At 32.9% G+C, this 16,223-nt stretch overlaps 2 protein-coding genes across 2 annotated transcripts; one reads left to right on the top strand and one right to left on the bottom strand.

Moving 5' to 3' along the window:
• The first annotated feature begins 925 nt into the window (after nt 1-925).
• LOC140057027 (protein amalgam-like) lies at nt 926-14,323 on the top strand. The gene is made up of 6 exons (XM_072102563.1): nt 926-1,024; nt 1,674-1,715; nt 12,056-12,118; nt 12,426-12,785; nt 13,189-13,512; nt 13,908-14,323. The coding sequence occupies exons 3-6, from the start codon at nt 12,067-12,069 to the stop codon at nt 14,321-14,323; spliced, it is 1,152 nt and encodes a 383-aa protein (XP_071958664.1). The 5' UTR covers nt 926-1,024; nt 1,674-1,715; nt 12,056-12,066.
• LOC140056266 (uncharacterized) lies at nt 3,123-12,030 on the bottom strand. The gene is made up of 8 exons (XM_072101579.1): nt 11,360-12,030; nt 10,799-10,857; nt 10,199-10,549; nt 8,694-8,942; nt 6,797-7,057; nt 6,156-6,298; nt 5,866-5,910; nt 3,123-4,408 (listed from the first exon to the last, which is right to left on the bottom strand). Exons 2-8 carry the CDS (start codon nt 10,848-10,850, stop codon nt 4,283-4,285), a joined length of 1,227 nt encoding a protein of 408 aa, XP_071957680.1. The 5' UTR covers nt 10,851-10,857; nt 11,360-12,030; the 3' UTR covers nt 3,123-4,282.
• Nucleotides 14,324-16,223: the final 1,900 nt, after the last annotated feature.

Raw genomic sequence — 16,223 nt, 5'->3', positions numbered from 1 at the left:
AATTCTATATTAAATAATATTAATATGAAATAAATAACAGCTTATATATATTTATGATTAATTTTGTTATGATATATTGAAGCCACTAATACCACTTGAGTGTCCTTTTTACCTAAAAGGGTTATTATTTGGAAATGTTTGCATACAATTTTATTGTTGAGTCGATCCCTAACACGGAAGTATACAATTTTGTAGTAGTGTATGCAAGCAGATAATGAAATACATGAATAATATATTGGAATATTGAACCCTATTGTAGAACTCTGTACACTATGACGACACGGAATACTGTTTATATTCATTTATAGAAGCGTTATCAACAGTAGTGTTGTGTACATAACAACCATACCAGTATGGAAAACCCCATTGAATACCGGATGACGTAATGCGTATAAAAATAGAATTACAAAAGTTCCGGTAAAAGCAGCTATGGAATGCATTTTATGCAAAAATCAACAGTTAGTCCTGAATTGTATTGTTAAAACTGCGAATGCGAATACAGTACTGCAGTATAATATTGAAATTTGAGAAATACTGCAGTGTATCGAAAAAAAAGTTTTAGATATTAAATAAATTAAAATTATTTTTTTAATTTACTTTTAACAATTAAGCCTAATAAATAATTTTTAATTTATACCCTTTTTTTTTATTGAATATTGAATATTTTTTTATATGTTCTACATTATCAGTTTCTATCTTGAAGCAGCTGGATAGGCCACTCTCAATAAATACAAATAGATAGAATAATAGTTACTAGTCGATCGGCGCATTTTAATAATGTTATTTTAACTATCGAGAATGTATGGCAAGTTTAGGGCGTATTATTTTAAATAATTATGATGATTTTGACATCGAGTGTCGTCGTGTGCCATGTGAGGGCGGAACTCCAATATTTCATTCGTACAATTTTCCAAGACAGCGACTTGGGAGTGGCTGTCTTCTGAAATACGGCGGTCGTTGCTTTTAAATCGGTTATGAAATTTGAAATCAGCCTATTGCTCATCTAATAAAGTAAAGAAAACAGGTGAGTATTGTATGCATAATTATTTGGTTTTTAATTATCCAGCGGCGCGCATCTTAAAATTAAAAACAAATGGTATGTTAATTTATCCGCACGATGATTCGTCTCCTGTCTGAAATCGAAACATAATGATATGCACGTTTTTTTTAAACCCCAAATGATAATGAATGTATGAATAGAAACGGCTAGGATTTAGTGTGTTTGACAGAATATGGCAAGTTCCGTACGCTTTTTATATATATATTTTTTTTTTTGCGTGCAAGATTTCGGCCATATGGCCTATAATTTGATTAATTTCCGAATTAATTGTTCATACGAAAAAAGAAACTCTCTCAGGTGATGAAACATATTATGTTGAGAATTTATTTTAAAAATTGGTTGGTTCCCCAGTTTTGTTAAAAAAAATGTTTAGCCTATTTTTTCTTGCTTTCATTTTTCTTTTCTCTACCATTTGTTTCGGTTATTTTCCATTTCGTTATTTCTATTTTATTTTCTTTTTCTCCTTATTTCTCCTTTTTTTTTCTTCTTTCTCTTTCACTTGTTTTCTATTCTCTTAATTTCCTCTCACTTTCCTTTTCCTCTCCTCTCTCCCTTAGTTTGTTTTATGTTTTTTTTATTATGACAAACATTGTTATGTTGTATTTCATTTCAGTAAAAACATAAAGCATAGTCGGCGGCCTACAAAAAGAAGAAGGTAGGAGAACAATAATTCATTATCTTGAGATCATATTCCAAACATTATGCAATTGAAATTGTAAAAAATACAAATTATATCATCTGTCCTCTCATTAATGATGATTTGTCGACATGGAAGAGTAATTTTGAGGTTAATATTTTGTTTTTAGTCGCGTGGAAGCGACTATATAGTTCACTATGTCGGTCTGTTGGTTGGTCTGTCTGTCTGTCGGTCTGTCTGTCTGTCGGTCCGGTATCGCTATGCGTTTTATCGCTTTCTGACCTTATCTTGATATCAGTTTAATCTAGCTAGGTCAATTTTTCACAGTATATTACTTATGGCCAGGAATCAATGTGGTTAAGTTTTCACGGTGCGCAATAAAAAATTACGTGGTCTACGCACGATTTAACGAAATCACGTTTGTAATCATATCTTCACAACCATGAATCACAATTAAATAAAATTTGGTACTCATAAATTTCAGGGCATAAATCATCATATGGCAATACAATTACGTGCGTAGCGCATGTAACGCATGCGTACGCGCGCTTAAAATTTTCAAAATTTATTTTCGATGAAATAAGAGTACGTTTCAGGCAATTTTAAGCGTTTACAAAATTGCCATGAGTGCGCATATTTTTGCGCGCGCACTGCGCGTTAAATGTTATTGCGCACTCTTTTTGCCCGATTTCTGTTTTCTTTACTTACTTTTCAACTCGAAATTACGTTATACGAGCACGTCAAAAGTGACAGGCTACATACGTGTAAATTAAAAAAATATAAATGTTTTTAAACATTTCAACATTTTTAAACATGTTCAGTAATTTTGGTCAGTATAGTTCACTATGTCGGTCGGTCGGTCTGTCTGTCGATCTGTCGGTCTGTCTGTCGGTCCGGTATCACTATGCATTGTAGCACGCGACTTAATGGCTGTTGGCCTTGTTGTAATAGAGTTTGGTTTTGGTTTTTCTTTATCTTCCTTTTCTTTCTTACAAATTCAAATATGAATTTATAAAACATTTTAATTTCTACATGAACTGGTCTTCAATAAATACATTTATAATAAATAAAATATTGTACAAAAATGAGTCACTCGCTGAACGTCATCATTATTAGGGAGGTAATCACTAATGATCTATCTATCTTTCTAATACTGTACATTTAATTTTGAAACAGCGCCACCAAATTATACCAAATTATTTTGTTGTATAATACACTTGCAGCAGGCAGACAATGTTCAGTTCATCCCTACCGGGAAGTACAACATAGTGTAGTAAAAAGAAACAGGGGAAACAATATTGATACCATCTAAGAATGATTGTTACCGGTAGTTCAATAGAAACCAAACAATAGGATAAACCTAGGAACCTTTCGTTTTTATTTTTTTTATTTTTTAGAATTATTTCAGTCCTAGTGTTATTATAAAGTCTATTTATTCTATTTATTATTATTATTATTATTATTATTTTATTTATGTCAATAAGAATGCAAGATACAGGAAAGTTTATGTAGTTTCAGATTAAAAACAAAAGTGAACAAGAAATATTTCTTACAAAAAACGCCGCTCGACATTTTAACATTAATCATTGTTCTTTTGCAACTTATGATTAATTATTAAAAAGATGTCCTTTAATCGCAAAAATACATACAAATCACAAATAGTTCTTTAATTATAAATCACATGCCCATTTTTTCACTAGTTAATTGTATACACAGCATTTGAAAGAAGACATGTGTACCTTTCCAACAATCAAAAAATGGTCAATTTTGAACTTCAATGTGCTGTAGCCTGTTTGTGTGTGACCTCAACCTGTACTGTAGGCATGCAATAACTGAATACCCTCTAGAGACAAGGTGACTTCACGGCAGTCTGTTGATTCACGTCAACCAATCGAAGGGCGAGAATCCAAAATCGTGCAACCGTGAGCCCTCATAGACTCTCTTTTCCCAGACTTGTTTTGGGTCCAGCAGCTGGGACCTATAAATTATAGTCGAATTTACAAATTCGCAAATCTGTCAGTGTTAGATACTAAAGCTACCGCTATGAAACAGCTTATTAATGAATATGTACTTCTTGGACATAGCTGGCTAGAGCCGCGGCGCGAAAAAAGTGTAAACGTATATACAATAAAATTGTGTCATAAAACTCCAGTTTATCTTCAATTTGCTGTCGAAAGTTCGGTGACTTTATTCATGACATCACTTTAAACACTTCGGTGTCAATCAAGGACTTACGAAAGTTGGAAAACCTCTCGAAAAAATCCGTAAATGCTGATGTTAACTACACTGCGTACTTAATTAATTGCAAAACAATTATAGGTGTTTTAATGTAATATACAATAACATTTAAAAAAGATCTTTGAAAAAAAGAGATTTGAAATCGGAAAATGTTACAAATTACATTTGCATTAAAATTGAGTTAGTATGAATAGAATTTAACAAAAACGAATTTCTGAAACAACATCGCACAGTCATGGCATGTATTTGATCCATTTCATCTTTAGCATCTTTAAATTGTTGTTGTGTAAATGAACAAGCATGTATTCTGTATTCGGCTGTGTTATTTAATTTGTCTGTTGTAATATTCACTTCCTTCTCTTACCACCAGCCTTAACATTAACATAAGCTGGTTCCTCTGCTTTATGTTGTAGTTCTTGGTAGGTTTTATTGTCCCCTTCAGTATTATCATTAGGCCTATATTCCATGTATGGCTGTAAAGGAAAAAATAATAATATAATATTAATCAACAAAAGTAAAATGTATGAAAGAATTAAAATGATGTGATATCATCAGTGGAGATACATATAGAATAAGCACTGAAAAAATAACCATGTTGTGGGTATCAGTGGCTGGATATCAATGGAGATATAGAATAAAATAAGCACTGAAAAATGACAATGTTGTGGGTATCAGTGGCTGGATATCAATGGAGATATAGAATAAAATAAGCACTGAAAAAATGACAATGTTGTGGGTATCAGTGGCTGGATATCAATGGAGATATAGAATAAAATAAGCACTGAAAAAATGACAATGTTGTGGGTATCAGTGGCTGGATATCAATGGAGATACAAAATAAAATAAGCACTGAAAAAATGACAATGTTGTGGGTATCAGTGGCTGGATCTCAATGGAGATACAAATAAAATAAGCACTGAAAAAATGACAATGATGTGGGTATCAGTGGCTGGATCTCAATGGAGATACAAATAAAATAATCACTGACAAAATGACAATGATGTGGGTATCAGTGGCTGGATATCAATGGAGATACAAAATAAAATAAGCACTGACAAAATGACAATGATGAGGGTATCAGTGGCTGGATATCAATGGAGATACAAAATAAAATAAGCACTGACAAAATGACAATGATGTGGGTATCAGTGGCTGGATATCAATGGAGATACAAATAAAATAATCACTGACAAAATGACAATGATGTGGGTATCAGTGGCTGGATATCAATGGAGATACAAAATAAAATAAGCACTGACAAAATGACAATGATGAGGGTATCAGTGGCTGGATATCAATGGAGATACAAAATAAAATAAGCACTGACAAAATGACAATGATGTGGGTATCAGTGGCTGGATATCAATGGAGATACAAATAAAATAATCACTGACAAAATGACAATGATGTGGGTATCAGTGGCTGGATATCAATGGAGATACAAAATAAAATAAGCACTGACAAAATGACAATGATGAGGGTATCAGTGGCTGGATATCAATGGAGATACAAAATAAAATAAGCACTGACAAAATGACAATGATGAGGGTATCAGTGGCTGGATATCAATGGAGATACAAATAAAATAATCACTGACAAAATGACAATGATGTGGGTATCAGTGGCTGGATATCAATGGAGATACAAATAAAATAATCACTGAAAAAATGACAATGATGTGGGTATCAGTGGTTGGATATCAATGGAGATACAAATAAAATAAGCACTGAAAAAATGACAATGATGTGGGTATCAGTGGAGATACATAAATAAAATAAGCACTGATAAAATAACAATGTTGTGGGTATCAGTGGCTGGATCGCAATAGACATTTTTTTTTTAAATAAAATAAGCAAAAGGCTAAACCAAAACGATGAAGTAAAACAACGTTGCGCCAACTATTTATTTGCCATAGATAGACCATGCTTACCTCATGATTTAGCTTGTCCTTGTTTGGCTTGCCTTTTGATGATCTCTGTCATAAACAAATTTATCGATTTTTAAAAAAAATTAGTGATTCATTCTCGTAAGAAGTTTCATTGTTAGCGAAAGTTGTTTTTAAGGTTTGTTTTGTTCTTCTTGGTTGACACGTGTGCCATCGAGGTGTCGTTTTTCCAATAAAGATGATTAGTGTAATGAATTCATGTGATTTAAATTTAAATGAGGAATTAATTTAAGTATTTTGATTTGATTTAGAACTTGATATGATACCTAACTAACCTGCGTAGTCTTTTTGTAAATGACAATCCCAGTACTTAAGCCAAAGATACCAATTGTCAAGCCAACAAAGAACATTCCTATGATTATACCTGTGCTGTTGTTGCATACTTCTGGTATCTCCATGGAGGAACTCCATGGTATCTCTAACAGAAAAATACAGGAAACAGAATTTATAAATACTGTACGTTGTGAAGGGCTATTGTGAACGTTAGAAATTACGTCTCAAAGACGTTAATTGAACACGGTTAATGAACGTTAATAAAATTCAACATTTCCGTGTTCCCGCAATGCTATTACAAAACTAGACTTGCCCCAAGTCTGTATTGTTTTTTTTATAATTTATTTGTTTTTATTTCGACCGCGATTTTTGTCTGAAAATATCCAAACTCAAGTAATACACGTATGAAACGTCATATGTGCAAAAATGTTTATATTTTTACTAATATTAAGAAAAAACTCCGTCTGGAGCCCAGACTATTACAAAACATGTTTCATAGAAAACCGTAGTTCACTAAGGGGAATACATGAAGCTATTTGTAAAGGGAAATATGAACCTATCATCTGTAAAGGGAAATACATAATTTTTTGTGTAGATATTATTACCATACGATGCACGTGACTCAATAAAATGAAAGTCTTACCGGAGACGTTTACGGTTGCATAATCAGTTGTAGATCCAATGCTATTGGTAATATTCACTGTGATATTATATTCTGTCGATTGTGGTGCGGCGATGAATGTTAATGTCGGTTTATCATCATCGTAATCAATATTAAGATCATTAATAGTCCATTTATAAGTGACGTCAGTAGGATTATACGATAACTTGATGATGTCTATTGTAACAGTTTCACCAGTAACAGCACGTTTATAATAATTTAGTGAACACAATCTGGGTTTATCTGAAGAACCAAAAGATGTTATTTGTAAGCATGCGAGGGAGAGAGTATAGGACAAAAATTAAGATTTTAATGTAATTTTAATTTCTATAAAACCAGAGATTCCAAGCATAAGTTCTTTAACACTTTTTATTTCACTTTAATAAGTTTGTATTGTTACTTAAAGATTATTTGTTTTTTTTATATTATTTTATGACGTCGTTGAATGTCGAATATGCCATTTTAATCAAATAATATTGAAATAATAAAAGTGGGACGAACCAACACAAGACAAAAACAATATTGAACTAATATTGAATTAAATTTATTTACCTGAAAAACTGTATTTTAAAGAAAAATATAGGAATCCAATTGTCTCTTAGACAATGGGGTTTTGGGTTTATTTTGTTATGTGAAATCATTGTTTTTATTTGTTTTTATTTCGAATACATACATATATATCATACACAAAAACAGTCAAATGATAAAACATCAGGAGAAACATTTGATGATGAATTCAGGACAACTCAATAAATCCTAAAAAATGAATTAGTTTCCATTTGGGTTTTTACGGTTCGTGTTTACTGTGTTTAAACTACAAAGTGGGATAAAATCTTTACTTTTTCATGTTTTTGGGGAACAATACATTTTGAAATTTATATATAAATCATTTTTTTTTTAATTATCATCTATCGTCATTTATATAATGGTGCAAACTAAATGAATGTTATAATTGTATTGTTGTTACTTTTTTGTTTGTTGTTGCTTGTTGTTTGTTGCTAACGTTTTCCGTCTTCCGACATTACGCTTTCCACAATTTGTTTCCATTTGTTTCTGTTTATGGCAGGATGGTTTGTTATTGTGTTAGTGTCTACTAGTCCTTGTAAGTCTTTCTTTATTTGATTCATCCAGTTATTTCTTGGTCTTTCTACGGGTCGTTTTACTTTCCTGTTAGTTTCCTTCATTGTTTGTTTGATTGAGGTATCATCCGGTAATCTAATTATGTGTCCATACCATTTTAGTCTCCTTCGTTTAATTCTTTTACTCCATTCTTCTTGTTTTGTTATCTCGTATATTTTCGTGTTACACACTCTATCAGTTAATTTAATATCTATCATCTTTCGCAACATTTTCCTGTGATATATATCTATACTCTCTTGTAATTTTTTGTTTAGTACCCAGAGTTCACTGTTATATAAGAAAATACTTGCTATGTATGCGTCAAACAAACGGGATTTCACGTCTATAGACATCGTTTTGTGTTCTAGCGACGGCTTCAGCTTGTTATATGCCATAGCTGCTAGTGATTTTCTTCTTTTAATGTCTTTTTCTGTGTCCAAGTTACTACCGAGGTATTTGCATTCTTCCCATTTACTATCGGTGTTTCTTCCTATTAGGTATTCTTCTGTTTTACTTTCGTTTATCTTTAGATTGAATTCTGCTAATTTCTCTGTTACTTTTTTCTTTATTTTAGTTATGTGTTCTTTTGAGTCGCTAATAAATGAAATGTCATCTGCATACTGCATCTGGATATTAAGCTGTTGTAGTGGTAGTGGTGTTGTTGGTGTTTGTTTGTTGGTGGTGAAATAAATGAATAACATAAAAATAGTAAATGAGACTAACTTGGGAAGAGACTGACCATTCTCATGTTTATACTTACAGTAATTTAGTTCTATGACGTCACTTTCCTTTTGTCCAACACTATTACTAGCAATACATCTATAGTTTCCACTGTCATCTGTTGTTACTTGCATTCTTGAGTGTCTTATCATTGTTGAAGTATCCTTTTCTATGATGACCCCGTTATGGTAGAGTTCCATTTGAGGAACCGGGTTACCATTTCCAGAACACGTCAAATCAAAATATCTATCAGTAGATGAACTGATATCAATTATGACGTCATCGATATCTGTAAGATGTATTATAAGACATTTCCATTTGCATGTGAACATAGTTTGTAGAACTTATCGCACTCTTTCATGGATTAAATACAATTATTGATTGATGGATATTGAGGCATAAAGATAGTAACATATTATTTGTTTTTACTGTGATATCAACGCGTTATTTGTTCGATGTTATTGTTTTTATGTTATTGTTATTGGTATATTTTTATTTAATATGAAATACTGATGTATATGTATCTTCAATCAAAAAGCATGGACGCACGTAGACATTTTTCAGATAATAGAAAAACAAATATTATAACATTTTTTAACGTACGCGCTGCTTTGAGAGTCAACCCGCTCTTTGCTTGATCGCGATGAGGGCTTTCCAATCTTGTACAGATTAGAAATGTGTTTTTAAAACTCGAATGTACGCCTATTATTATATAGGCCTCTTTTTATACTGTTTTATATTATTATTTTTTAATTAATCATCACCATTGACATAATAGAGATTGCTTTGTTTTATTTTAAAAATTTACCGGATATGGGAGTGTTTATAATGTTACTAGTTAGTCCGATTATACGGTTTCCGGATGATGGATGGATTATTATAATTATTGTTTCTACATATTATGCCAATGAAAAACTATAAAAAAGTAGAACTATTCTAACAATGTTAACCATGCCTTGTTCAGTGATTTCGAGCTTATGCCTCATGGGCGTCGCTTTCGATGCCCGGCATGTAAAACAAACCGGAAAAGAAATTCGTTTTTGCCAGTGGCCATCCGACTTCTAAATTCTTGAACTTTGACTCTTGTTATATTGTAACCTACTAGTGTATTGTGATATTTTGTATATTTTGTAAGATCATTTTAATCCAGACCTTTTTATTTGAATTGCTCCGTGTGGGATGAATTTTGAATTTGAATTGAATTGAATTGAAACAATTAACATGTGTTATATTGTGTGAATGATCAACCGCCTGTGGTGGTGACGACTTCACGTACGAATGTTATAGAATATAAAACATCTAAGAAAAATGGGAAACATTTTTATTATAATGTTGTTTAGGAATTAAGTTTTTTTAAATTGTAATAAACGTACCACAATTATGTGCTTCAATAAATATTAGGTTACCATGGTGAATCTCGCAAGCTACACTATCGATCGGTATGTTAGGCTAGGTAACTACTTTACATAAACCACAACCGTCGCATAGTGTAGGCCTATGTTATACCAAAGAAAAAGCATTCACAATAGCATTACTGATACTTACATTGAACATTCAGTTTTCCAAAATGTTCACCAGTCTCGGCAAATGAATCAACAACTCTACATTGATAGTATCCATCATCAGACAACACTGTGTTTGCAATGGTGAGAGTAGCTGTTCCAGTTTGAGCAGATTGTCTGGAGGCGACAACTGTATATCTGCCATTTGAATAAGATATCTGGGAGTTGAGGAGTTGGTTTAACTCATCTCCTGTTGATGTGCTATTGTACCATTGAACACCGAGAAGTGTTCTTGCGTCAATGAATGTATAATTACAGATGATAAGAGCATTTTCACCTAATGTAACATCAACGTCTTGTACATTCACTATTGGAAGAGTTTGGCTATTTATAACTGAAAAAAAAATATATCAAATTTTAACCGAATTTGTCACATCAGTTCCCACTTTGATTCATCACAATGACCTAAGCACAACGCAAGTGAGTTGATCAATGACAAGCAACAGAATAATCCATTGCTAGTCATTGGTTAAATCGCTTGCGTTGCACGTCCTTGCGTTACGTCCTAGTGAGAACCAAGAATTAAGAATTGGTATTGCAGCTTATATATCTATATTTCTATCAATATAAATGTTATACTTACCATCACATATCTGAAACATTAGGATAATTAACTCCCATTTATATATCGTCATTTTTAATCTCTGCAAAAAAAAAGTGAAGTAACATGCTTTAGTTAATTAGAATTAAATAAATGTGGTGACATTTGGGGGATGGTAAGTTTACATTGTACATTTTATTATAGGCCTAATGGTAAACCTTTTCTCAAGAGACGACAGCACTTCATGTTGGATTATCTTCTTTAAAGTCAGCATGAGAGCCACCTCGTATAGCAAATCTATTCTGGCTAGAAAAAATAGCTTATTGGTGGTCGTAAATGATTATATATACAATACCTAAATAATAAAGAATGTTCGTTGCTATTGGTAATGATCGTTGAATAGTGTACATATGCAAGCAGTAGTATGTGTGCATTTTAAGCAGAACATTCCTTAATAATCGAATTTTGAAAGTAGGACTCATATTGCATTAAGTAAAGCTGAAGTATCGAAACCTACTATACACTCCTTTATTACATTGGCTATATTATATATAATATTATTATGTAATACTTATGTTAATATTACGAAAAGAAGCAACTTACTTTGTTAAGTGTCGGGAAAATATCACGTAGTGAACTCCAGTTCTAGTACATTACTTTGTGTGTGTGTGTTAAAATGAACGCAGAGGGCGACAAAAATTCGTGGACGAGACTTGCCAACAGAAACTGAACCGATGTTAATGCTAGCGATTGGTCAAATCATGGTTGTAATTATTAGTTTTACTTATGAAATGATTAAGCCCACTTTCATCACAAAATACATAAAGTAAACACACTTTTATGAACACATCTGCCAATTATACTTTTTTTTCTGAGTGACTTGCTTCAACATATACGTCGGCACTATAAACCTTTTCTATTGCATCATATTTTAGCCGATTATCCCGGTACTGTATCTAAACTTGTCCAGTTTCATAGCGAATTCTTTGATATAGTACACAGTATGTCTTTCACATGTGAGTGTGACGCCTGTATCGTAGAACCTTCCAATATACAGGCATTAATGTGATAGGCGACACATGATATCCTGGGTGGTGGTTGTCAAAGTGATGAATAATGAGATTTAAGCCACCGAGGAGCATAATCACTTTCAAGGGTTTTGTTGGTTGGTGTTTAAGGAGAAACAATAAAAATATAATCCTGCCTCCTTGCATCCAGCGTCATGTAAAGAAGTAAACTTGTATTTCCTCTATTTGTGATTTGTTTTCATGTAACTAGTAAATATACTTGTTATTTTAGGTTGATTCAAGATGACCACACAACATCTCATGTTCATCGCTTTGGTTGCTACAGCAGTGCACGGTAAATCTGGGGTGTTTTTGATTTTCAACATTTTATAGATATCAATATATAAATTGCAATTGTTCTGGTCCTAGTGAAATAGCTCCCACCCAATTACGAAATTCTGTAAAAAAAACAAAGAAACATGAAATAAACGATAGGCTTTGGTGTAATTATTTCATATAATTGTATCTATGTGTTCTGATATTGTGGTTTGAAAAATAATCAGTGGATTCTACATAATGGGAAGTGACGAATTTAGGGAAAAGGGTCCCACCCCATCTGTTAACTTACTCTCTTACCATGACCACTTGTTTCTATTTTTCAGTTACAAACAGTCAAATAAATACCCTTCCAAAAGTCAGTGTACAGAATAGCAATGTAACATTAGGTGAAGATGCTAATATCAAGTGTTACTACACACTCAGTGATACAACAAGAACACTTTATAGTGTTCAATGGTTGAATAGCACTTCAGCAGGAGATGAGTTGAATATCCTCGTTAATACTCTGATATCTAATCCAAATAGTAGATATCAAGTTGATATCACAATAGAAACTCCTCAAACTGGTGTGGCTACTCTCACCATTATAAACATAGACCTACCTGATGACGGGTATTATCAGTGTAGAATTGTGGATTCATCTGGCGAAACTGGTGAAGATTATGGAAAACTTGATGTCAATCGTAAGTATTTACAATAAAGTACTGTGTAAGAAAGTATTTATTACTTTAAATATCTCGAAAGCTTTATCTGACAGATAGGTTTTCCGAAAGATTTGAGGTGAAGAAAAATGCCTAAACTTCTATCTGATGAGTCAGATGAGTAATACATACATACATATAATTTATGAGGGCTGTGTTTCAAATAAATAACTCGGTCGGTACTTTTTTTAGTTTGGTTTTCAAAATCTTCAAAAATGTTTACCGTTAATTCGAATTATTTGAATTACAAGGATTTTATTTTTTATATATTTATATAACTTATATTTCCATTTAGCGTACAACTTTTGTTTATTTGATGTACAGATTCAACGTCTGACTTTACATAATCATAAAAGTAAACATTCAAGGCGTTTTTATGTTTTAGTTAATGCACAACCTACATCGGTGACGGTCATGGTTCCTGATACAGTAAAGGTTGCTGAAGATGCAATAATATCGTGTATTTATACACTTGTTACAGCAGATTCATTGTTACAACTGGTTTGGACAAAAGCTGACCAAGATGGTCAACAAGTAGGGGACACTCTATTGGCTACAGGACAGACAACTAATGGTCGTTATAGGTTATCTAATGATAACGATCTTATCATTACCAATGTTAAAGTAAATGATACTAGCAACTATCTCTGTAAAATCACTACGACTAAAGAGAATTCCGCTAATGACCATGCCTCACTTACGGTACAATGTGAGTTAGAAATAAGTTTATATCACAATTATTCATAGAAAATCCTAACACTTTTAAATTCTATCGGATCGTCTATATAATAATTTTTAAATTTATTTATCATGCTTAAAATTTCAGATTTACTCTACTTTCAGATTATTACATTTTTTTGTTGACCATTATTGCTTAATTTTATAAAATTGTTGAAAGTACAAGTTATTAAAAAACCATGAACAGTTTGGACTATACCTGTAGTCAGGTAAAGCGCGCCTGAATGAATGAATGTCTCTAAAGAAAAACATTGATTGGCTTGCTAAATTTTAGTAATCATCTCACTCGTGGATGAAACAAATGTAGGTCTACAGTAAGAACATTAATATTAAAACATGCTATGTAATGTGTTCTGTGCATTGCAGATCTAAACAACCCTGTTTTGGAGCCTCAAGAACTGTCTGTGATGGTAAATGAAACAGCAATGTTTACGTGTTCTTCACTTGATGGTGTACCAACCCCCATTACCGTCACATGGTGTAAAGGTGACGTCATACTTAATACGGCTGATACAGACAAATATTCATATTCTGATTCAGCATTAATTATTAATAAAGTAAATGTATCAGATGAAGGAGATTACCAGTGTAGAGCAGAGAATGCTGCTTATCGTGGAATGCAAGGGAAACTTAGCAACACTGCTTCACTCAAACTAGACTGTAAGTACACACACATTCCATTATCTTTAACATCATTCTTAGATGAAAAACGTACTACTACTGCTGCTGCTGCTGTGCTACTGCTGCCACCGCTGCTGCTGCTGCTGTGCTACTGCTGCTAATGCTAATGCTAATGCTGCTGCTAATGCTGCTGCTAATGCTAATGAAACTGCTAATGCTACTGCTACTGCTGCTAATGATAATGCTGCTGCTAATGCTAATGCTGCTGCTAATGCTCTAATGCTGCTGCTAATGATAATGCTGCTGCTAATGCTACTGCTAATGCTTCTGCTAATGCTCTAATGCTGCTGCTAATGATAATGCTGCTAATGCTGCTGCTAATGATGTTGCTAATGCTACTGCTAATGCTAATGCTGCTGCTAATGCTGCTGCTAATGCTAATGCTGCTGCTGCTAATGCTGCTGCTGCTAATACTAATTCTGCTGCTAATGCTACTGATAATGCTGCTTCTAATGCTAATGCTGTTGCTAATGCTACTGCTAATGCTAATGCTGCTGCTAATGCTGCTGCTAATGCTGCTGCTAATGCTAATGCTACTGATAATGCTGCTGCTAATGCTAATGCTGCTGCTAATGCTGCTGCTGCTAATGCTAATGCTACTGATAATGCTGCTGCTAATGCTAATGCTGCTGCTAATGCTACTGATAATGCTGCTGCTAATGCTAATGCTACTGATAATGCTGCTGCTAATGCTAATGCTGCTGCTAATGCTGCTACTGATAATGCTGCTGCTAATGCTAATGCTGTTGCTAATGCTACTGCTAATGCTAATGCTGCTGCTAATGCTGCTGCTAATGCTGCTGCTAATGCTACTGATAATGCTGCTGCTAATGCTAATGCTACTGATAATGCTGCTGCTAATGCTAATGCTGCTGCTAATGCTGCTACTGATAATGCTGCTGCTAATGCTAATGCTGTTGCTAATGCTACTGCTAATGCTAATGCTATTGCTGCTTCTAATGCTAATGCTACTGCTAATTCTAATGCTGCTGCTAATGCTGCACAATTTTGTCAAATATCAATCAATCAATCAGATTTATATAGCGCCAGTATCCATAGAAATAATGTTCAAAGGCGCTTGACAAAGTTAAGCAGGAAATGCCTCTGTGTAAAAATGGGTTTTAGTCGTGTTTTGAAAGATGTTTTCAGATGTCTTTATGTCGATTGGCAGTTTATTCCACAAAATGGGTGCTGCACAAGAAAATGCACGATGGCCATATGTCTGAAGTTTCCATTCACTTCAACATTGTCATCGTTATCATCATTTATAACACAGAATGTAAAATAATTATTATAAAACAACTTTTGTGGGGTTTTTTTTCCGTTTGATTAGTACCGCATAAAGTTTTCACAAGAATATTTTAACTTTATATTACAGCTAGTGATGTCTATAATCCCAGTGATGGGCAAAGTGCTGATCTTATAGGTGAGTCTTATTCAGAAAATATAAATTGGTTAAAAACTAATTTATGATAAAACGTTTACCAACTACTCAGCTGAGCATCTATTTCAAACAACTAGTTTAGCAATACTGGTTATGGAGAATAAACATTGAACATAAATATGTATCGTAAGAATTGATGAATTATATACATAAGACGTAATGTGTAAAATATTAAAGATACAATGCACAGAGTATGGTCGGTTGTTTCATCACATTTTTTGCCTTTCCATAAAATATATATGTTATGTTAAGCAAAAGTTAAGAGAGTTAATTTTATACACATAATGTCGTGTTGTTTTTACTTAATAATTTATATTATTTTTTACAGTTGGAATTGTTATACCAGTAACGATTGTATTGATAGTGCTTGCTATAGGCCTATATTTTGGCTTTATCTTTGGTAGTAAGTTAATAGTTTTAACTTATACAATTGGAAAAATGAATAGTTGACCTTAAAACAGGTGTCATGTATACCAATAAAGTAGGCCTACTACTAATCTAAGAAACAATAATATAAATAGGATAATAATCAATTATTCACGTATTACATACTGCGA

Source organism: Antedon mediterranea, chromosome 8 (genome assembly GCF_964355755.1).
Source record: "Antedon mediterranea chromosome 8, ecAntMedi1.1, whole genome shotgun sequence".
Taxonomy (NCBI): domain Eukaryota; kingdom Metazoa; phylum Echinodermata; class Crinoidea; order Comatulida; family Antedonidae; genus Antedon; species Antedon mediterranea.
The sequence above is the reverse complement of the archived record's forward strand: the minus strand, read 5'-3'. Positions and strand labels throughout refer to the sequence as shown.